The following is a 23,215-nucleotide window of genomic DNA, read 5'->3' on the forward strand; positions in this document are numbered from 1 at the left end:
AATAAATCATTTCTCGTTTTCCGATGGCGACAACAATAATCATTTAAAGAAATAATTAAAGATTTATATTTATAAAGAAATAAGAATTATTTATATGGCAATGCAACAACAACACGACTACCATCTCCTACTTCCAGCTCACGGCCCCAGGAAAAGATCGAGCATGCGCAAAACACAAACTCTGATATGCTATACGATGCTGGTATACATGCAGGTAGAATACCGACTATTAACGACTTATCTAGGTGTTCTTATCCGATTTTGGGTGTCCCTTCATGTACCGATTTTTGTGCAAAGTAGATCAGATAAAAGGTGTTTACATGCATTTTACAAGTCCTGTGAGGTCTTATTCATTTATTTACCCGATTATGACTCTCCATGTATACGTGCTGAGTGTAATTATCAGGGCCCGGTTTCCGGATAACGTCCGCTCGTAGCGCTACGAAGACTCCTACGTTTAGACTTATCAAACTTGTTTACCTCTATAGGCGTGGTTCCCGAACGGTCTCTTAGGAGTCTTCTTAGGAAATTCTCTTTACGGCGTTCGCACACAGCGCTGTCCAGAAAGAAATTGCTGAAATCGAGTGCTCAGAGTTTGATTTTCCATTTCATGCACAGGTGCATGCACAGCGTTCTAAAGAATATTGCAGTCTTTGCAAATAATACATTGCTTGAAATCCTTCTAGTAGGCCTAAACATGTATTTAACCATGGGCAAACATACTAGCATAGCCTACACTGATTAAAAACGAAAATATAGAAACAGCGGAGGAGATTGAGGAAATTACACCCTTAATTACATCTGTCGCAGCCGTTCAAATTAGGCTATTGATTTTCTTTTTAAAAAGGTGTCTGACTTGGCTACCTATAGGGGTCGTGCGGGCTTTGCGCACTGCCCGGCCAGTGTGTGTTATCAGGTGAAAACTAAACGTCAAGGGAAAGAGGCGGTGGTTGAAACAAGTATTTCAACCACTTATTGCGTTCACTCATTGCTTACAATGGTTTATTCGTTTCCCAGTATCAATACCTTAATTAAGGAGTAATTTTTTGTTCATTTTTGATTTGTAAAATAAATAATATTCTTTTGAAGTTGCAAGTCTTTGAAATTATTGAATTTATTTCGTGCTTGTGGGTTTCCAGCAATTATTTTCTTCATGAATGACATAAACCGATGGGTGAAACAAAACACTGTCAATGTGGCAGTTCCATGCGCAACAGGGATTTCTAAATGTTACCATGGTGGCGACTAGCATCAGGAGCTGAACCATCACTACGGTAGAGCTAAGAAAGTTCTACGAGAGCTTCAGACCAACCTTACCAACGAACGACTTACGAAAGAGATTCGTAGCAAAGAACGTTTTGGGAAACACACAAAATGTTAAGGTAGAACTTAAAATAGAGCTTACGAATGACAGAGTTAAGAAGCCTTTAAGAAGGTTTCGGGAAACCGAGCCCAGCTCTACTTTTGAAGAGCTTGTAGGGGTGCAACGGATCACAAAGCTCACGGTTCGGATCGGGTCACGGTTTTTGAGTGACGGGTCGGATCGTTTTCGGATCAACAACAACAATAAAGATAACAAGACAAATGTGACTTTAAATCTTCAACTGTGTAAAAACAAAATAAAGTGAAAAATTAGGTAATAATCCTGCTTCCTCTAAGCATGGTCAATATTTTTTAACATGGATAGGATAGTAAATAATCCCTAAGCCTGGATTTACAATTCAGGATGTCTGCATTGCCTGGGGAGAGTTTAGAGTCTACAGTCTCCCAAGGCAATGCAGACATCCTTATCTTCTTTTTTTTAGTTTGGTAGCGAAATACAGTTTCTGTGGTGTTTTATTTGGCATTTTGTAAATCCATTGATTTCGGTTCGGAGACTCATTGCTCATTGCAAGGGGGGTTGGTTGTAGTCTTTTCGCTCGGTTTTAGCCCTACTGTTGATACGGCGAACCGAGCGAAAAGACTACAACCAAACCTAAACACATCCGGTTCCGGTTTACGTTTCAATGGGATTTACGGAACGGCAAATAAAACACAACAGAAACTGTATTTCGCGACGATACTTGATGATGTTGTTGATACCGGAATTGTCCTCTAAACATGCGCTGATCACGTCAACGCACAACTTTTTTTTTTTTTATCAGCTGATCCGCGGATCACTTGCGTCCCGAACCGTGATGGTTGATCCGTACGGATCACGGGAAACCCGTGAACCGTTGCACCACTAAGAGCTTGTAACACTTCATAGTATATATTGGTATTCTCTATTTCGCATCACAGACATATTGGATATTGATTGGCTGATCACTTATCTCCTGGTGTACATGTGTTGTGGAGACGTATACATTGAAAACTGTTCCAATCACGCAGACATGTGGAGACCAGGGATGTACAAACAGCTCCTACATAAGAAGCTGGTAAGTGGGGTTTGGAGACAGCAGAAGGTCCATTTCACTTATTGTCAATGTTGTCGTAAAGACAACATTGGGAAAGACACCCACTCCATTCCAGGCCCAACCGGGCAGTGAACATTATTCTGTTTTGTATTTTTCAATATATAACCGACTCAAAGGAGCAGAATCTGAGCGGCAAACAGAGCAGAGCTCACCCAGCTGGGGGCCATAGCAGCCCACCCTGTAGGGCTGGGGGCCATAGCAGCCCACCCAGTAGGGCTGGGGGCCTTAGCAGCCCAGCCAGGTGGGCTGGGGGCCATAGCAGCAGCGGCCTGCTTTAGCACTGGAACTTTGAGCCCTGCTAGTTTTGGCCTACAAGTGGGCTTAACCACATGGGCCACGTCGAAGGCCTTTATTCCTTCACAAAAATTGCTGGAGCTAGCTTGAAGTTATCGACCCATAGTCAAACGACGACCCAACCACCTCAGTGTGGGACAGAGCCTCTAGGAAGCCAAAGCCCCCCAACTACTGGAAGTAGTCAACCATTAAATGCTTCCAGCAGTTCCACAAGTTCATGCAATTTCCAAGATCAGACTGATCGAAGAAGCCTCTAATTGCCTCAGGGAATCAATATTTTGCAAGAGTAGTTATCCATTATAGGACTGCAAAAGGGACTTCAGATTATATTTACCTTTTTATCTAATTCTGAGACAGGTACTTACTGTTCATTGTTCATCAATTTTTTTTATTAAATTGGAGATATCCACCATCAATGGTAGAAAAACACACACACACACGTTATTAGTGACAGAATACATCTACCGTACAGCGTCATTATGCAAACGATATAGCTTGTGCCCTATAAACAACAGCGGATGACCAGAATCAATTGCTCTAATGCTACAGTGCAAATTCATTTCGGACCAAGAGCGGATCAGAAAGACACGGCCTTCCTCCTCACAGAGCCTACGTGATATTGCACTTTGGTTTTTAGTAGGGATGCACCGAAATGAAAATTCTTGGCCGAAACCGAAACCTGAGGAAACCAAGGCGGTTGACCTAGTTTCAAAGTTTATACCATTTATAGTCCGTAATACCGGTGTTGACACGAGTGTATTTGGCTACTCGTTGTGAAAATGTCCACACCGCGGCAACCCTAGTACCATTGCATTTATGGCTATGACTAGGGGTGAAACGGATCACAAAACTGGGTCATCATTGATGACCCAGTCATCGGGTCGTATCATTTTCGGATCAACAACAACAATAAAGATAACAAGACAAATGTGACTTTAAATAAAGTCTTCAAACGTGTAAAAACAAAATAAAGTGAAAAATTAGGTAATAATCCTGCTTCCTTTAAGCATAGTCAATATTTATAAAAATTGCATTCTGAGGCATTATTCCTTCTTTTTAACATGGATAGTAAATAATCCCTAACCCGGCTTTACAATTCAGGATGTCTGCATTGCCTGGGGAGAGTTTAGAGTCTACACTATCCCAAGGCAATGCAGATATCCTCATCTTCTTTTTTTTCATCAAGTATGGTAGCGAAATACAGTTTCTGTTATGTTTTATTTGGCATTTTGTAAATCCATTGATTTCATTGCTCATTGCAAGGGAGGTTGGTTGTAGTCTTTTCGCTCGGCTCTAGCCCTGCTGTTGATGTGGAGAACCGAGCAAAAAGTCTACAACCAAACATAAACATGTCCGCTTCCGGTTCCCATTTCAATGGGATTTACGGAACGCCAAATAAATTACAACAGAAACTGTATTTCGCTACGATACTTGATGTTGTTAATACCGGAATTGTCCTTTAAACATGCGCTGATCAGCACAATTTTTTTTTTTTTTTATCAGCCGATACACGGATCACTTGCGTCCCGAACCTTTGATGGTTGAGGGTTGATCCGTACGGATCACGGGAAACCCGTGAACCGTTGCACCACTAGCTATGACTGTGTACTAACTTCATTAAAATCAAGGCATTGCAATTTTTGCAAATCGCTATACGTGGGTCTTTCTCAGAAACATTGAAAAACGTCCACACCGCAGACATATTGGCGCTTATCCAGACAAGCGTATGCTGGCCGTGCTTTTTGTTTGCGTCATCACAAATTTCTGTTTCGGCCGTGTTGTTTTGGTGACAAAAGTATTTCGGCCGAAAACTGAAATTGCGCTCTTGGGCCATTTTCGGCCAAAAAATTTCGGTGGCCGGAAATTCGGTGCATCCCTAGTTTTTGTTCAAAACCAAATTCACCGTTTCACTAGTTCAGCAGTCGTATTGGAATGGGACATGGAGGCTCGTCACCACGATTAGGCAATGTTGTTTAGGGTGAACTTGGTCACCTACTACCGTTGCGATGTTGTAAAGGATGACCTCGTCTCACACGTAAATGGTCGCCAGTGTGACCATTTTGGCCGCAGTCTTGAGATCTGCATGTAATCCTGTGAACAGTGTTTCCCGAACATTGTCGAGACAATGGCGCACCGCCATAGTCTAATTTCGGCCGCCATAAAAAAAGACAAACTCCAAACATCTGTGTTACTTTGTTTGGGTTAAACCCAGCAGTCTAGGGCAGCTTTCTTTATGGCAGGTTCAGACTACACAATTTCAGCCTGATTTTGGCCCATTCGTTCGTCGCAGACAAATTTGCGAGTCGTACACAATTTTTAAAAGTCAGCCAAATTTGGGGGAATCGCAATGACATATCCATTGTTGACATGGAGGGAACCCCGCCACCAGTTGTGGGTGGATTGCGTGAAAAAAATGAATACTTGTAGGAATTGCGGGCGGGTAGCGGTTGAAATAAATTAACAACATGTAGGTTAACATATTGACAAGACAAATGGCAAACTGACAATTGTCTCGCCGCTCAGCGCTCGGCCGCTGGCTTTCCATAAGCATTCCACTGTACGATCATCCCTGCTGCGTGTGCCCTCACATACATTGTTGAAATCCTATGCTGGATGCTTAATGCTTTCTATGTGGCTTTCAGTTAATGGGCTATAATAAGACCACGTTGGCTATGTAATCGCTGACAACAGGGGACATTTCATAGTGGTTGGACATTTTAGCGTGCCGACAGGCTTTTGTCGTGACGCGGAACACGCAACTCAAAATCGGGTGCTGTCCCTGCAAAACCGGGACGTCTGGTCACCCCAATGATGATCGGCGGTTGCGGGAATCAATTGCTAAAAAAATAAAAAAGACTTAACAGCTCATCTCTACTAACTAGACTTCATTGCACTACGCAGAGGACCGCCATCACAGGGCTCCAGAGTGCGCCTAATTTGGGCGCACATGCGTCTAGAATTCGGGGTAGTGCAACCAAATATTTCATTTGGGCGCACCGGTGCGACTGAAAATTTATCTGGTATGATTATAATTTTTTATTTTTTTACAGAGCAGTCTATTCATAATATTGCAATGACCACGGGAGAGGCAGTGAATGAAGTATTGATTAGACAGCGATTTATTAGATACCTAATAAGCCGTTGGAACACGCAAGACCGGTAACAATAGCAACGCCGGTAAACAAACCCCCAATCCAGGGGCCTGTACTGCGAAGCTCGATCAGAGGGTTAGCGAGGTATGTTGAGCTGAAAGCCTGGCTTAGCTGTACCATGAAAGTCGATCTCTTTAAGCGTCGCTGTATCACCATTGGTGACTTACGCTCGCAACCAAACCTGGTCAGGAGCAGCTTTTCAGCGAGTCTACCCGGAGATCGCCGACTTATATCGCCGTGCGCAGCTTCCTATCCCCTCCTCCGATAATGGCGTCACCATTTGTGGGTGTTCCCATGGACCTCGGTGCACTTATCGTACACGCGTCTCTCCGGAGACAGAGGGTTTTTCGAGACAGAACCGATCCCTTGGCATTGTCTGACGATATTCTTTATGAGAGATACAGATTCGTCATTTATTTAAGCCATTTATTTAATGGTCAAAATATTAGTAATCAATGCCGTAAATATCGACGGTGCAACCGGTGCAGCTGCCCGGTTGCCCCCCCCCCCGTCAACAACTCAGCGCAAGGCAGGCATGGCCCAACCCCCCACCCCCCCCATAAATACGTGCTGGTACACCCAAATTAAAAATTTAGGCGCACCAGTGCACCCAAGGAAAAAGTTAGTCTGGAGCCCTGCATCATAATGCCTAGTATAGGAACTCGGGATCCATTGTTATTTACACTTTGCTGCTGCGTTGTTGCTGCGTGTATTTGTTAATGATACAAGTAAAGATTCTAGAGCAGGGGTGCCCAACCAGTCGATTGCGTTCTACCAGTCAATCGCGGGCTGAGTTGGAGTTGATCGCGAGAAATGTTGTGATGAGGAAGCAGGTGTTGTGCCAATGTAGTTATCCCCTATAGGAAGTGTATCATCATCAACATGTATTCAGTACACACTACGCTTCTATTACAAGAGTAGCGTATGTGTGTGCGCGAGAATGGCAAAGTGTGTGCGAGTGACTTCAGCGAGTGAGTGGACGGCGCGCGAGGAGAGCGACAATTTCGCATGTCAGTTTAGTGAATGAACGAGTCCGGTTGTGTCTGCAAACCAGGGCTCCGAACCGGTTCAAAGAACGAAAACGAAAACCGAAAACCAAATGGTCTTCAACTGATCCGGAACAGAAACGTTATTCTGAAATCCCCAAAACCGGTTAATAACGGGTATTTTTCCGTTCTCTAAATAGCCCATAACATTTCACAAAAGCATAGCCTATATTCATGAAAAACCACCCTGGCGAGAGGCCGTATGCCATTTCAGTTGCGATCTTAAATAGGCCTTACTCACACAGTGAAATTGATTTGGAAATTATGTTTGTAATGTAGGGCTGTGAAGATAATATATTTTGCCTTCCCAGGCCTTATGTCGTTTCAAAGTCGGGATTTTAAATGTTTGCACAATGAAATGTAGAGTTAAATTGGAAGTGGTTGGAGAGACTTGGGTATTTGTCAGCAACATACAAAATACAACATATTCGCTTATGGCGGGGTTAGAAATGATTGAGGGAGCCTCTATATCTGAAGATCTCCATGGAATATGGATACAACTTACAACCAGGTTGTAAGGAATTTCTAGCCCACTTATCCAGAAATGATTTTGATACAAAATTATGTTTATCATAGAATATAGGCTACAGTCAGCAGCAGTCTGCCTGGTATGTGAGATGGATATCACGAATATTTTTGGATGCTGCCTGTGATTTATGATTTTTGCGCATTTAGAAAACTGTAAATTAAGAACCAATACCAATAACTAGGTCTATTGTAAGGTATCGACCACAAAAATAGACTAGGCCCAATAACACTGCCGGAAAGTTAAGAACAAACGTTATTTTACGTTCCGAACCGGTTCAGGAATGATACGTTGGTGGCGGAGTGCAAGAATGAAAACGTTAAATATACCGGTCACCCTCAAATCTTGTAGTCTGGCCAGTTGTCCGATGAGACAAAGCCCGATTTCCTGGCTCTGTGATCGCATAGTGGGAAATGTTAAAATCGTGGAGGAATATCTGAGAATCATGTAGTCTGAACCAGCCATGAGTGTGTGCGTGTGTCGATGTAATGTGTGCGTGTAGGGGAGTTAGAGAGTATTTGGTATGCACAGAATCTATGAATTGAATAGTATTCATTATAATAATTATAATTATAACCGCAAGCGGTGATTAACGGGGTCCGAGCAAAATTAAAAGTCAAGAACACACTAAAGTAAGATATATAAATATGACATAATTATGAAGGAAAGATGTTCCACTTAATGCAATACTGAATGTCATGTTCAGCTTGTTCAGTTCAACCTGAACTGCAGCCTCATTCACATGGTCAAAATGTCTATTGATAAGCACACAACATCCAGAAAACTCCAAGCACACATTTCTCAAGTGAATTAAGGGCTTTCTTAAAAGCATATACCTGAAACATCTTTGAAATTCTGGGGAAATTAAACATTTGTAGTCCAGAACATTAACGGAAGAAAAATGGTTAACCAAGAAATTCCCCTTAATGCCATACTGTTTCTTGGCAGTCAGACTCTTGGAAACTAATGAGCCTGAATGTTGATTGCCTGATGAATTTCAGCTGCTGTTCAATGTTGTGTTTCTTGAATGAGTGGCAATGACCGAATGTCATGTTCAGCTTATTCATAATTCTCTAATCAGGTTTCAAACTCTCAAACTAGGGCCCCGTTTACACGAGGACGCTTGCGGGTAAAAACGACAAAATATTTTATCGGAAGTGCCTTTCGTTCAGACGGTGACAGCGTTTTTGGGGCATGAAAACGCATAAATCTGAAACCACCCTCCAGAGTGGAAAAGTTGAATACGCTCCGCCGTAGCGTTTCCGTCTACACTGCCAAGACGCAAAACACTGCTCAGATCTGCTCACATCGCGTACGCGTTTACGTCACATAAATGTGCCAGCACAAGGAAATAAACAAACGTGTCAGATTATTTCCATGCGTCGGACCTTCAAGCTGCTCTGGCAGCTCTAACAAGCGTACAGCAGTCTTTTCACGAAATGTACAGGATATGTACAGATAGAATTATTGAACAGAGAAGGATCTTTTTGGTTTTCGTGGCACGGATAAGAGAAGAAGGAAGATTCTACGCATGCGCTCAGACATGGCGGTGTTGTGTGATAGTGTATCACAGCATCACCTAGCCGCCTGGCATGCATACCCAATCGAATTCCACACACTTCTGCGTCACCGTATGCACGCAGATTTCATCCCGAAAAGTGAATACGCGACGCCACTTTTGCGTCCTCTGTTCAGACAATCATCGTGTAAACGTAGCCTAAGGATCACCAGTAAAAGGCATTATCCCATTGAGCCACTGACATTCCTGAACTGCATGAAGCCTCATTCACACAGTGAAAATGTCTTTTGATAAGCACACAACATCAAGAAAACTCTTAAGGTACGGCCACACCAACCGCGTTACTCGCGTTAGGGGCGTTGAAAATCGTCAATTTTGCATAGGGAACCATTGGTCTAGGTGCGTTACACGAGTTGAAGCGTTGAAGCGTTGCGTTGGGGGCGTTAGACGCGGCAGTTGCACGTAATTACGCACGTAAACGCAGTAACGCGCCCAACGCACCAACGCCCGGAGTTCAGAAAATTGGACTTTCAACGCTCCAACGCGTGACGCTTAGCCGCGATAGCCAATCAGTGTGGAGCTTGACCCGACATCACTGGCAGAGAGTAGTGAGCTTGCACAGAATCATACGGCCGACATCTTTCTTTATTCTGGGTGGAAATAGTAACATAGTTACGCCATTAAATGCGTTTATGGAAACATTTCTAGCGAGAAATGTGCATTTTACTTTCATAATGTTCGCTCTGTGAATGTGAAGGATGTTTGGTTTGATAGTTATGACGAAGAGGGAACGCTCCGTTCACTTGCATGGACAGAGTCTCTGGTAGCTAAGCAACCTCAACGTCTTGGCGGCCTATATCTCTGCTGATCAACACTGCGAATGCTGGAAACACACCAGACACACCATGTGAAGTTATTTAACCCGATTATTGTTATTTATATCCGAGATTATTTAATCGAACCCGATCTAAGCTCTATCATGCACCCAAACACGGTGGCGTTTGGGTTTCCTACCTCGGACTCCAGCGCAGCCACGGCCGACATCTTTCTTTATTCTGGGTGGAAATAGTTATAGTTACGCCATTAAATGCGTTTATGGAAACATTTTTAGCGAGAAATGTGCATTTTACTTTCATAATGTTCGCTTGGTGAATGTGAAGGACATTTGGTTTGATAGTTATGACGAAGAGGGAACGCTCCGTTCACTTGCATGGACATGGACTCATCTAGCTGCGTTGGCGCGTTGACGCGTTGGAAGCGTTGAACCACCACACACTGAGCAAGCGTCAGGTTAGGCGCGTTACTCGCGTTATCCAACGCGAGTAACGCGGTTGGTGTGGCCGCACCATTAGGGAAAACTTCCTAACAAAATAGTCACATAGGCAAAATTGGTTGAGACTGGACGTTTGGCTTTTCTATGAAATTGTGGGAAAAGTAAACATTTTTAGAACAGAAGACCACGCTGAGAAATATGCATCGGATTGTAGAGATTAATATGATGAAAGAATTTTGAGACAAGGGTCAATCTGGTAAGGAGAAATAAGGCTAGTTGATGATTTTTTTTTAAATAGCGCCACCTTTGGGTGGAGGTTATTGGTAACCATACCTGAAAATTTAAAGAGTTTTCGAATTACGGTATAGGCTGCAGTATGACAGAATTTGAGGGGGGGAAAAAAAAAACACGTCACAGAAACAATAGGGAGCAGCTTCACTGCTCGAACCGCTAATAATAAACTAGTAGTACAAAGGCTTAGAACTGTGTTTGTCATTTTTGTTTATCTTTTCTTCTTAAATGCTTTCTGAAAACTCCTCAACCCCATTCAGTATGACCCTTTACATTTTGTCATCAACATTCATATCAGTAATCAGCAGTTTGTACGTCATTGGTCAGTAATTTATATGTCATATTTGGTTCTCAAAATTCACCAGATTGATTCATTTAAATGAAATCTATTCAAATTTTCTCCCAGGAGAGCATGCCCCCAGACCCCGGATTGCGAGCAACCCACCATAGTCTCCAAAAATCCTGTGGGAAACACTGCCTGTGACACTATCCTGATAGTGTCAGGATAGTGTAAATCCTGACAGTAAATCTGTCTCATCGGATTTTGAAAATAAAAAGCCTCTGAAATGTAAGCACTGAATATTTATGCATTGAAATAAATTATCTGGAATTTTTGCCACTGAATTTGAATTTTAATAGCATGTTGAGGGGGGGTTGGGTGGATCTTATGTTTTTTTTGTTATAATGCAAACCTGATTTTTTAACACTTTTACGTGAGGATTTGTCATCCTCACATCTGCATCATGCAAATCGGCTCTGCGCACTCGTTGCGTGCTCATTATGCCACCACAGAAGAATATCAAACGTTTTGCTCCAATCACTTAACGCGAGCCCAGTGTCCCAAAACGAATGCACCAATTCCGAGTGATCAATGATGATACAAACATTACGTTTTAGGGTCGTGCATGTTTCTGAACGACTTCCTGCCTGTTTACGTGTCAAACTTGTGCATGTTGCCGAAAAGGTGCAACAGCGCCCCCTGGGGTCACACTTTTCGGTGGGTCGCAGAATTCGGTGTAACACCCACTCGCTCTCCTTGCTTGAACATCGTCCAGCATCTACGATCGATTGCTCTTCCTTGGGTCCCCCGATATTAACTCTGAATTTCGTACATTGAATTATGAAGCTGAATTTGGCATGTTGAATTTGGGGACATTGAATAGTTAAATTCAGAAGAAAACAAATCCGATAAGTTCTTTCAATTCATAAATATTCAGTGCTATAAATTCAATGGCTTTAATTCAGTGGCAAAAAATCCAGACATTATTTCCGTTATTTAACTGCATTAATATTTTTAAATACATTTTATTTTCTAAATCCGATGACAGATTTACTCCCATAACTATCCTTCAAAGCGCACAGAAATCCTTCGATATAAACAAAGAATTTGAAAGTATTTTCATGGACTCATGCATTTGTTATGCTGCAGCTTTTCGATGAAAAACACTTGAAATGAGTACACATCATAAGAGTGTCTTGACTTTCAGCACGTGGGGGGAGGGGGGGAGGGCGTAGTTTCCTCAAGCCTTAGTTGTTTGCAAGTACGGCTTATGTACGATGCGGCCTGTATTCCTGTAGTTACGGTATCGTACAATACATCCATTATTCAGTGTTGCCAGATTGGGCCAAATAATCTTGGATATAAATAACAATAATCGGGTTAAATAACTTCACATGGTGTGTCTGGTGTGTTTCCAGCATTCGTAGTGTTGATCAGCAGAGATATAGTCCGCCAAGACGTTGAGGTTGCTTAGCAACCAGAGACTCTGTCCATGCAAATGAACGGAGCGTTCCCTCTTCGTCATAACTATCAAACCAAAAATCCTTCACATTCACCGAGCGAACATTAAGAAAGTAAAATGCACATTTCTCGCTAAAAATGTTTCCATAAACACATTTAATGGCGTAACTATGTTACTATTTCCACCCAGAATAAAGAAAGATGTCGGCCGTATGCTTCTGTGCAAGCGTCACTACTCTCTGCCAGTGACGTCGGGTCAAGCTCCATGCTGATTGGCTATCGCGGCTAAGCGTCACGCGTTGGAGCGTTGAAAGTTCAATTCTTTGAACTCCGGGCGTTGGTGCGTTGGGCGCGTTACTGCGTTTACGTGCGTAATTACGTGCGTCTGCCGCGTCTAACGCCCCTCACGCAACGCGTCTAGACCAATGCAAAAATGCCGATTTTCGACACCCCTAACGCGAGTAACGCGGTTGGTGTGTCCGTACCTTAAGACCGATAGATCAAATAAATACTAGGTAACAGTCATTTGTTACTATTTCACATCTTAATTGCAGCTGGGATGAATGAGTTTTTATATTTTTTGAACCTGGAGTTAGGCATTCTAATTCGTCTACCTGATGGTTGCAACCCCATTTCCTGATTCAGTATGTGGGTTGGATCATTCAGAATCGTATGTGCCTCACTGAGCCCTGACTTTTCATACAGCAACTGTAGGTAGCCCTGTTCTTGGTGGCCAACTATTTTAAAGCTGAACAGACGCCAGAGCATTCAATAAAAACACCCAAATACTTATATGACGTAACCTGACTTATTGGTATGTTGTGAATAAGTAAACGATTAGGTTCACCGATTGATCTTGGGTCAAAGTTGTTAGATTGGGTGGGAAAAATGGCACAATCTGGCAGCACTGCCACCATCCCTAAATGATGGAGCGGATCGACCCATGGACCTTCTGCCTCCGTGCTCAGGCTTTCAGACCCATTGGTGCTTTTCACTTATAGCACTAGCACTTAAAAAAAGAAAAAAAGACTACAAACACTACCGCACAAGCAACAAATGTGCGAACACATGACTAATGTGCACACTTTTACTGCACAGGCCCAAAGAGAAGGAGACTCACTTGAGGTCCTGCAGAAGCTCTTTGGCGTTGAGCATGGTGATGAGGGAGGTGGTGGCGGCTGGGATGATGATGATTGGTGTCCGAGATCCTGAAAACACAGAGCACAAGACTACAGTCAGGTATATTCATATCAGATGGGCCCTAATCATTCAAAATGCCGTTTGATTGAAGAGGCTGTTGGTGTATTGTCCCTAAATCATTCTCAAATAAAAACAAATTCTTTGCTTCCATGACGCTTCTTACACTCGCACATTTATAAAAAACGATCAGTAAATGTGATTCAAGTGGATAGATACCTTTCTTCTGATTTGGTGGAGGTCTGGCTTGAGACACTGAAAAGAGAAAAGGAGGAAAATCTTGTAAGAGCAGTGTAGAGCTTTCCCTAAAAGCTTCTCACCCAGACCTTTCATACACAGACAATACCACGTCAGTTGAACAACAAACACTAGAGTGAACAGCAAGCAAGATTACAACTTTGAGAAAAATGTAAAGCTTGCCACCATCAGTCCATGGCACAGATACAATTGCTCTCTTTCTTAAAGCCATGAACCCATAGTCATGCGTTACCCTGCTGCCAGGAGAAAGGGCCATGAACCCAGTCATGGGTTACCCTGCTGCCAGAAGAGAGGGCTATGCCATCAGGCCCTGGAGACAAAGAGCACTTCATGGCCGTAGCCGAAGACCTTCTGTTAACCACGTGACAGTGAGGATCCATGGGAGGGGCGATAAGGGTCAGACAACGATACCACTTATAGGAAAACATTGTTTGAGGGTCGATATTTTTTTGATTTGATGGTCCAGAAATAGTGATTCTGTACTTAGCTTGATACGATAAATTGGTTGTTGACACAGAACAAAGCTGTTGTAGACAGATTGTGGAACAAACTATAGCTGCCTCTATTAAGACCACATTGAATTTGTGAAATTATTTTTTAAACAAACCAATTTTTTTGTCCACCAGAAGATAATTGGGGAAGCAAAAAGTCCTGATTCTCCCATAAAACGACCCCCCACCCCCATCCCTAGTAGGGCTAGTGTAGAGAATGATGTAATCTAACAAGTATGTACCTCTATTCCCGCCTGACAAAATTGGCAAACACATACTTGGTTGTGCCTGCTACGTCAGTGCCATCAGAGCGCGTGTTCTCCGAAGCTGGACTAATTGTCAACAGATAACGCACCCGTCTTCATCCCGAACATTTTTCTTTTAGATAGTGCAAGACTATGACCACTTACTTTCATTATTAAAATTACAACTGTATTCCGCTAACCTATGCCTAAAATCATTATGGCATAGCACATTTTCGTATGAACAATTAATTTTGATACAGAACGAAACTATGGATGTAAATGTACATTTATAAATAGAGATTTTTTTTTCACTGTCAAAATAAATAGCGATCTGTTTTGCCTAAGCCCACGTTTAACTTCTTAAACTCGAGGTTCCCCAGATTTGGTAAGACCATGATCACTCTCGCAGCAAAAGGCATACAACACTGCCCTTATTATGTAGAAATAGTCATATAGAATTAAACATGAGAAATATCAAATCAAACATGAGAAACTCCATTACAAGCACATACAAGTCATTTTCTCACACCAAACACAACTCAAACACCAAGCATATTAGACAATTTAGACAATTAAAAATAGGCTGGAGCTTAAGAGGTTAAATAATTTGGATGTTGAGTGTTGATGGCGCAGTTGTTTGAATAAACGGATTGATTTAATACAAATCATAAAAGCCTCTCCCTGTGTCATTGTTTCGCGTGTATCCGAGTTGCGTGCGTGCATGGGGGGGTTCTTGATTGACCGATTTTCAAATATTATTCGAATACTTCTCAGCGAATATCGAATAGTATTTTTGCCAGAAATGCACATCCCTAGTCAAGACCCCCTAGAATACCCTGGGCCAGGACCTTGTGGACCGTCGGTGCCCGGGCAGAAGGCACAACAGTTCAAGAACAACATGAGACGAAGAAGTGGACGGAGCTGGTCCAGGTTTGGGTTGGTGCTCACCTGGCCGAGGGACGGGCTGCAGCACTGGGGCCTGGGCCTTCCTGGCAGATGCCCCTTCCTGAGGACACATCAAGCAGACCAATCAGACCCCTCTGCATCGGTTTGAGGCCTGAATACATCAAGAAACCGATATTCCTTAGGATTCCAAACGAATATCTGAATATTGAAAAAATAGTCCATTCAGTGTGCATCTTTCACTGTAACAGGCAGCAGGCAGGAACCACTGCTGCTGAAACACCTTTTTATCAACTCATCGTTTTATAAAGTGGTACAATTAGTAAATCCAATTTTATTTGAATAACGCAAAACAGCAATACGAGTCGACGCCAGTGGCTTTGGGATACTCAGTCCGAGTTCAACCTGGTTACATCAGAGCTTCATGCATACTAAAAGGTGTCCAAACTTTGCTACCTGTTCTGTTCATCTTTACTAAATTTCGGGTTTCCCGAAGCAAATTTGTGAGTTAAGGTGGAGGGGTTTTCCGGCCGGGATGGGGGGTTGCTGTCTGACCGCTGTCTGTTTGCGCGATAAGACCACAGACTCTGTACTACATTCAACAATTATTTGCACTAATATGAACACTAAATATTAAATAATAGTAATATAGAATTAATAAATCAGCACCTTTTCAAAATACCAAGAACAAGAACAGTGAATTAATTTGTGCAATTTTAACGATACAAATATTTAGAAATAAATAAATTGCTAAACATTGTAAATTAACAACTGAACAACAGTCTAAGATTTTGTGCAATTTTAACTTGGTCGTTGGTATCTATCTTTGGTAGTAAAGGCGAAAGGCGTGTGTTGCCTGGGAGGTAGGAATGCGCGATATAAACGATATACGATATAAACGATAAAAAATGGCCTACGATAGAGATTTTAGTTATATTGCTCTATCGCGATAATGTATGTTTGACGCGATCTATCCATGACTCGCGAAATATAAAGAGCCACGAGCTGCAACCGTCTGCAACGCATCGTCCGCGACCCGCAAATTTTAAAAAGAGCCACGAGCTGCCAAGAGCTGCAACCAGCTACATCGCATCATCCGCGACCCGCAAAATTGAAAGAGCCACGAGCTGCAACCGGCTGCAACCGGCTGCAACGCATCGTCCGCGACCCGCGAAATTTAAAGAGCCATGAGCTCCAACCGGCTTCAACGCATCATCGTCATCTAAGTAAATATGGCTGAAAGCGAAACGGAGGAACTGGTGATTGCGCTCATTTCATGTTCATTTCAAAATGATATGCGTTCATTTTGCACTTGTTGTTGTATGTTTTAATAGCAAGTATCTGTTCACACACTTGGGAAGATTTTTCTTGATTTAAAATAGCCATGCCTAATACTGGACGTATTTCCCTAATTCACAGTATTCGTTTCTTTATTAACAAGACCCCACCAATTTTAATTTCATTAAGAGAAGTAGACGTCATTACACAGAAGATTTTTTTATTTTTAAAGTCTCTGCAGCTACAACATTATGTTGTATGATTAGTTTTGCAATAAATGTTCTCAAAACGACATACTAAGTTTCTTTCTTCTTTTGTTTTATACATTTAGCAGTTTGACTTTCCTTAGAGTCTATGTAACCTGTTCTGAAATGGTTCTATTATGATTTATATATCGTGATATATATCGTCATCGCAATAGGTTGCAAGTATATCGCAATATGGATTTTAGGCCATATCGCCCATCCCTACTGGGAGGCCGCCTAAGCTGTAAGGTGCTGTGGGAAACTCTGAATAACCAAGTAGGTATGGCTTTGTGTGTCTTTTGGACTCACTTGAACATCGAAATGGCTGCTAAATAAGTTATAAATTTAATAAATGAATAGAAGAAAGAAAATTAAAAGCGATGATGGCTGGGGGTAAATGGCTTAAGTATCCTAACAGTACCGAACTATCAGAAACTAACAAATAATAATTCAGTCATACAGTCTTATGCATGCTCAAATATGCTTAGACTTTAATAAAAACATTCATATTTTGGTATCTAAAATTTGGAAGATAAAATACGAAAATCCGAATACTGAAAAAAGATTGGCATACTTACCATACGAATGAATATCTACACATAAAATACTATTGGCATTATAAGAAAAATATGTCAACCCATTGAACATTTTGCAATGGTTGTAATGAAACAAAGGGCCCGATAAGCTGCAATGGCAGCTCTCTACCATTCAAGCCATTCAAAATAGGTTACTTTTGCTACATTTGGTTTCTGTTCAATGTTTCATTACATGATGCACATCTGTAGCAAGGCTTTCGAAGTGTATAAAAGTGTATAAAAGTTCGCTCCACTTCCCCCATAACCCAATCATTTGTAATCCGACAAACGACTATGAAGTCTGGTCTCCCAATCAGTCATCAGCGACGCTACAAGCTTTGGCATGTGGTAATGCACCCTCCCCTCTGATACACACAAATGGCCAGACTAGAAAGTCTTTTCATAGTACAAGGTTGGAAATCCCTGGTGTATAATGTCTGCTCAATCACTCTATTGGAAAGAGTTCAGACATTTAATCAAAAGTAATAACTGAACTATGATATCCTTCAGGGGGAGAGAGTTTAACATGTACAGAGGGCCCTGGCAGCCAGTGCCACACTGGAAACACATGCTGCTGGCTCCCCACATCCTGAGTTAGCTCTATATATACATACTACCCCCACCTAGACTGGGTAGCCCCGCCCATTCTGCCAGGGATTTGAGTTCGCCCTGCAGAAGGGTCTGGAGAAGAGCAATCCATTTCTTTCTACTTCTGAGACGTTTTTGCAGGAGCCAATCACCAAGCTGGCTTTTCCCCCTGGCGCGCTATTGGCTGGTTTAACTCAATGATGAAAGTGAAGCGACGGCAAGCAGCCAATTGCGTAGTCATTTGAACTGGCCCATTAATAACGCCTCTTGTGCTGAAGAAAATGACAGCAGCTTCCCCAGACCAACGTTCATTCTACGATTGAGCTTGGTCTGGCAATAGCAATGCTAAACCCCACCCACAGTTTGGTTGTCTGACCAAAATCAGAACCTTTCATTTCAACTTGAGGCTTGGTTTCCAAGGAAGTGAAACCATGAAATAAATTGTAGGGACTTGACAACAGTGATGGGGAAAAGATTGTCCCATAGAAAATAAGTTAAATCAAGATTGATAATATCTTCGCGGCTGAAAGATATCCATCTAATTTTATCTATAGATCAATAGAGATACACATCAAGATCTATTTATATGCAAGAATAAATAATGGTGCAAAGCTATTGTTAGGTAACAAAGAAAGTCCTTTGGAACGGCGTTAACCTCATATTACTGCGGCTGCACACATGCTTATGACTACTGCAGGATGGGCGTCAGTCAGGAGCGCCCCGCACCCCACAACCAACATCATCACACCCCGCCCTGACGACTGAACAGGGTGCCACGGCAACAGCGACAGGAAAAGGAAGAAAATATAAAAAAAGTAGCAGCGGTGGGGGGATGGAGCAACGAAGAGGGGGAGAGAGAGAGAACGAGGGAGAGCGAGGGGAGAGAGCACAAGAGGAGGAGGGGATTATTGACACGCAGCCTGGAGCATCAGACCAAGCACACAGAGCCCAGCCTCCTACTTCTCCTCCTCGCTCGCTCACTCACTTTCATCAAACCCCTCAGTGTGTTTTTCCAGAACAGAAGCGCCATGGCACACGGCGCGGGGGAGGTCGACGACGGATGGAGATATAGAGGGAAGAGGGCATCACTCGGGGTGATGCAGCAGTAGAACTGGTAAGCTGAGACAGCGCTACAACTAGAATTACACAATCTGAGAGGAGGGCTAGCACAGAGCGGACGCCAAACTGAAATCTAGAGTGGCCACGGACCCTCATCTCCATCCGTCTGCCTCGACAACACTTGAACAGGGACCGGGGGTGCCGTTTTTGCAGTAACCCCTCCCCCTCCTCAATCATGCAAGCGACCATCACAGGGCTTGCCAGAGTGACAACAGCAGCAGAACCACAGTTCTCATAGCCACCTCCCCTTCACCACAGCCAAGGGGACAGCGCCACAGGCAGACGACCAGCGATGGAGGACTCTCAGGGCCCTGCCCGCAGACTTCCTCATGTGCGGAGCCGTTACGTGGACTGAATGCTGGCAGGGCTCCACCTACACCAGGACCCCCTTGCGGAATCAGAACATAACCCTCCATCTGAATGGCAGTTCAGTGACTGATGTGGTTAAAGAGCATGGACTACTTGAAACTCAATGACAGAAAAGAAGGCCAAATTAGCTGACCCTGAGCAGCCGTGTGACACAAGACGCCTTAAGGTCCGACGGGGACCAGCGTTTGGGACTGGGAATGGAATCCTTCAATGACAGGATTCTGCCATGACACGGTGAGGTTTCAGCTCATTACTTGAGTTGACACAGGGTTAATACAACCGAATGGTTTAAGCCCACCTACCAGTAGACAGTAACCCTAATGATGACATATTACTTGTGTACATATTATATATATATTATTTTAATCGAGCGAAAAACTTGTGCCAGATGAGATACAAATAAAAAAGTTCCCCTAATTCGTTCCACTACTGGTAACTCATCCATGAGAGCTGGGCTTCAGGTCTTCCCGTGGCTTTGTGAGCTCTTACAAACAGCTCTTTGTCTCGTGGGGCTCCTTTAAGAGGCTAGTGTGTGTCATTCGGTACAATGTGACAACACTCCTCACTCCGAGGGGTGAGTGGCCAACTAACGACAAAGCAAACGGATAGGCTGTCTTGATTACACACCAGCCGCCTCAGCATCTTGCAATAGTCAACGGCATTTTAGCAAATGTTGTACTGTACAATATTTAAATCCTCTTTGCATTGAAAGGCAATCTTTCTGGTTGAATCAGGTCAGTGCAGATGAAGACAGTTAGACTAGATAATGTGAATATGACTGTTGCACAAGGGTGTGGCCATCTGTATTTACATCCTTCCTGAAGAAACCCACACACCATCTATTTGACTTTCTATTTTTAGTTAAACAAGTTTTTGGGCTCAGATAACATTCAGAACCCAAGCACTTGTTAAATGAATGAGCAACTAAAAATACAAAGCAACACAGAGAAAGTCCCAACAAACATAATCCCTAAACTATAATGTGACAAGAGCAACTCCAGTATTATTATTTTTTAATATCGGATTTTACATACCCTATCCCTCTCCTAGATAACAACACTGCAACATGGCGGCGGGCCCAAACCTCGGAGCGGGATAGACTTCCATGGAAGCTGGACATAAACATTGGACCTAGAGATCCATGCCAAACCCATCATCTCCAGGCCTCAGGAGCAAACGACCACTGACTGGAGGAGTGTGGCCCCCACTGGATCCAACGGTCTCACCCCACCCAAGACAACATGCAGTGGAGGCGGCGTCACTGCTGCACCTACATGGCAGGTCTCTTGTATCTACTCTCCCTGCTAGGAGTGCTGGTCTTTCTGGTCCACCAGGACTGGCTGCCGGGGCTGACAGGCACCCCGTGGAGGACAGGCCATCCCATGGACTATGACAGTGGCGGGCTACACTCCACCAAGGCCAAAGGGAACCTCAGCTCCCGAAGCAGCCTGTGGAGATTCGTCATCGATGCACAGCCCAACTTCAAGACAAACAACAACGTCAGCTCCCTCCAGGAGGATTCCAACGCCTCACCACAGGACGACCTGGTGCTCAACATGACACTGAACGCTGAAAATGCCAGCCAGAGCGCAGAGGGAGGCGTGAGCGGCAGGCTCACCTCCGGGCCATACCCCTACATCATCAACGAGCCAGACAAATGCCCAGAGGGGGAAGCTCCACCTTTCCTGGTGTTGCTGATAGCCACAGAGGCTCGCCAGGTGGAGGCCAGGGATGCCATTCGACAGACGTGGGGTAACGAGAGTGTGACCCCCGGAATTGGAATCGCCCGCTTGTTCTTGCTGGGAGCCAACGAAGGGCAGCTGGGACACCTGCAGCAGAAGATGCTGGAAGCGGAAAGCCTTCGGCACCACGACATCATCCAGCAGGACTTCCTGGATGCATACAACAACCTGACGGTGAAGACCCTGATGGGGATGAACTGGGTGGCGCGGCACTGCCGGCGGGCCAGCTACGTCATGAAGACAGACAGTGACATGTTCGTCAACACAGAGTACCTCATCCACAAGCTGCTCAGGCCACTGCTCAAGAAGAGAGACTTCTTTACAGGCAACAACATGAGAGGCTTCGCGCCAAACAGAAACGAGAACAGCAAGTGGTACATGTCGCAGGAGTTGTACCCCAGCGACAAGTACCCCACCTTCTGCTCTGGGACGGGGTACGTGTTCTCTGGAGACTTGGCGGGCAAAGTGTACAGAGCCTCTCTGAGCATCCAGCACCTGCACCTGGAGGACGTGTATGTGGGGATCTGCTTGGCCAGGTTAGGGTTAGAGCCAGTGCCTCCGCCCAACGAGTTCCTGTTCAACCACTGGAGGGTGTCCTACTCTAGCTGCAAGTATAGCCACCTCATCACCTCCCATGGGTTCCATCCTAGCGAACTGATCAAGTACTGGAATCACCTGCAGATCAACAAGCACCATGCCTGCATCAACTCTTTAAAGGAGAAAATGGGAAGGCTGCACCAAGGCAGAGCCCACTAACAACACACTCTGGTGGGGAGGGGACTTCACGTTGGTCCATACAGATGAAACACTTATTCGGATAAGGATTCCCATATATCCCAGTAAGCAAATGGAAACCTCAAAACAGATGGGGTTTTAAAGAAAGAAAGTGGAAGATGTTATGCTTTCAATGAATAAAATACAAAAATGTTTAAACCCTGATGGCCAACAAAAAAAAAAAGCTGTTCAAGAAGAAATAAATGTGCCGTTTTGTTACGATGCAAGCTTTACGTCCATCATACCCCTGTGCTCTCATGGGCATGCTCAAGTAAATCAATAAATTCAAACATCCATATTATCATGAATTAGTCGCTTCAGTCTTGAATGTCAGCTGGAAGAACTAACCACTAGTTAACCACTTACTCTTAAAGATTCAATGGCATGCTACTTTATTGATGCTTTTATATAGATATTAGTGCACCACGGCTAATATATAGATATTAGCTGTGGTGCAGAATTACAGCCACTACGAGCCATTCGCACATTGAGCTTTCCCCAAATGCGCCGTTTCGTTGTCTGTAGCTTTAATGCAAATGAAGAGGAGAGGCGGGTCAAGGAGGAGGGTGGGGGTGTGGCCCTGAGCAGCTTACAGCCACAGTACCATGCACTCTGTATACAGTGGATGTATCGCAATGGCGAGGCGCACACAGCCTTAGCCATGTTCTGTAAATATTCCAGAACACACGCTCTATATCTAAATAATATCATATTATACATAGCTATCTATATGATATAATATATATTATCACGGCCAAAAGCTGTGAGCCTCCAGACGATATTATGAATCTCAAACGGCCGCGTCGGGTTCTCCGATGTCTCTGGTTCTTCCACGTCCACATCAATCCGGAGTAGAATGAACCACGACATGGAGGAGAAAAGGATTTCGCCCGCTATTGTTGACCGCGGTTGTCTCACGCCGGAGCCTCGCTGCTGAGGGACCAAAGCCTCGGCAGCGGTCAGCGCTTAGGCACCACCGCCTCCTGCAGCGCCGAGGCGGTGGTCCCTCGGCAGCGGCAAGCGGGGCTCAAGCGGGAGACATTCGCGGCCAAAAATCCTTTTCTCCTCCATGTCGTGGTTCATGTACTTCAGGGAGTCAAAGCCAAAGTGAGAACCAAGTGCCAAGCACTAAC

The 23,215-nt window shown here is 43.8% G+C and overlaps 2 protein-coding genes and 1 long non-coding RNA gene across 3 annotated transcripts in view; 1 reads left to right on the plus strand and 2 right to left on the minus strand.

The window, feature by feature from the left end:
* Window positions 1–23,215, minus strand: part of cdc73 (cell division cycle 73, Paf1/RNA polymerase II complex component, homolog (S. cerevisiae)) — a 46,659-nt gene that overhangs the window by 5,795 nt on the left and 17,649 nt on the right. Inside the window, exons 11-13 of the mRNA XM_060059917.1 lie at window positions 15,438–15,495; window positions 13,715–13,750; window positions 13,419–13,506 (exon numbers count right to left, since the gene is read on the minus strand). Coding sequence (XP_059915900.1) covers window positions 13,419–13,506; window positions 13,715–13,750; window positions 15,438–15,495 — 182 coding nt within the window. The remainder of the gene's footprint in view (window positions 1–13,418; window positions 13,507–13,714; window positions 13,751–15,437; window positions 15,496–23,215) is intronic.
* Window positions 2,063–4,780, minus strand: LOC132463632 (uncharacterized). Its single transcript, XR_009527083.1, has 2 exons — window positions 3,069–4,780; window positions 2,063–3,011 (listed from the first exon to the last, which is right to left on the minus strand). It is a non-coding gene; the product is annotated as an uncharacterized LOC132463632 (long non-coding RNA).
* LOC132463629 (beta-1,3-galactosyltransferase 2-like) lies at window positions 18,922–22,390 on the plus strand. Its single transcript, XM_060059930.1, has 2 exons — window positions 18,922–19,800; window positions 20,617–22,390. The coding sequence occupies exon 2, from the start codon at window positions 20,808–20,810 to the stop codon at window positions 22,062–22,064; it is 1,257 nt and encodes a 418-aa protein (XP_059915913.1). The 5' UTR covers window positions 18,922–19,800; window positions 20,617–20,807; the 3' UTR covers window positions 22,065–22,390.

This window comes from Gadus macrocephalus, chromosome 8 (assembly GCF_031168955.1).
Source record: "Gadus macrocephalus chromosome 8, ASM3116895v1".
Classification (NCBI taxonomy): Eukaryota; Metazoa; Chordata; class Actinopteri; order Gadiformes; family Gadidae; genus Gadus; species Gadus macrocephalus.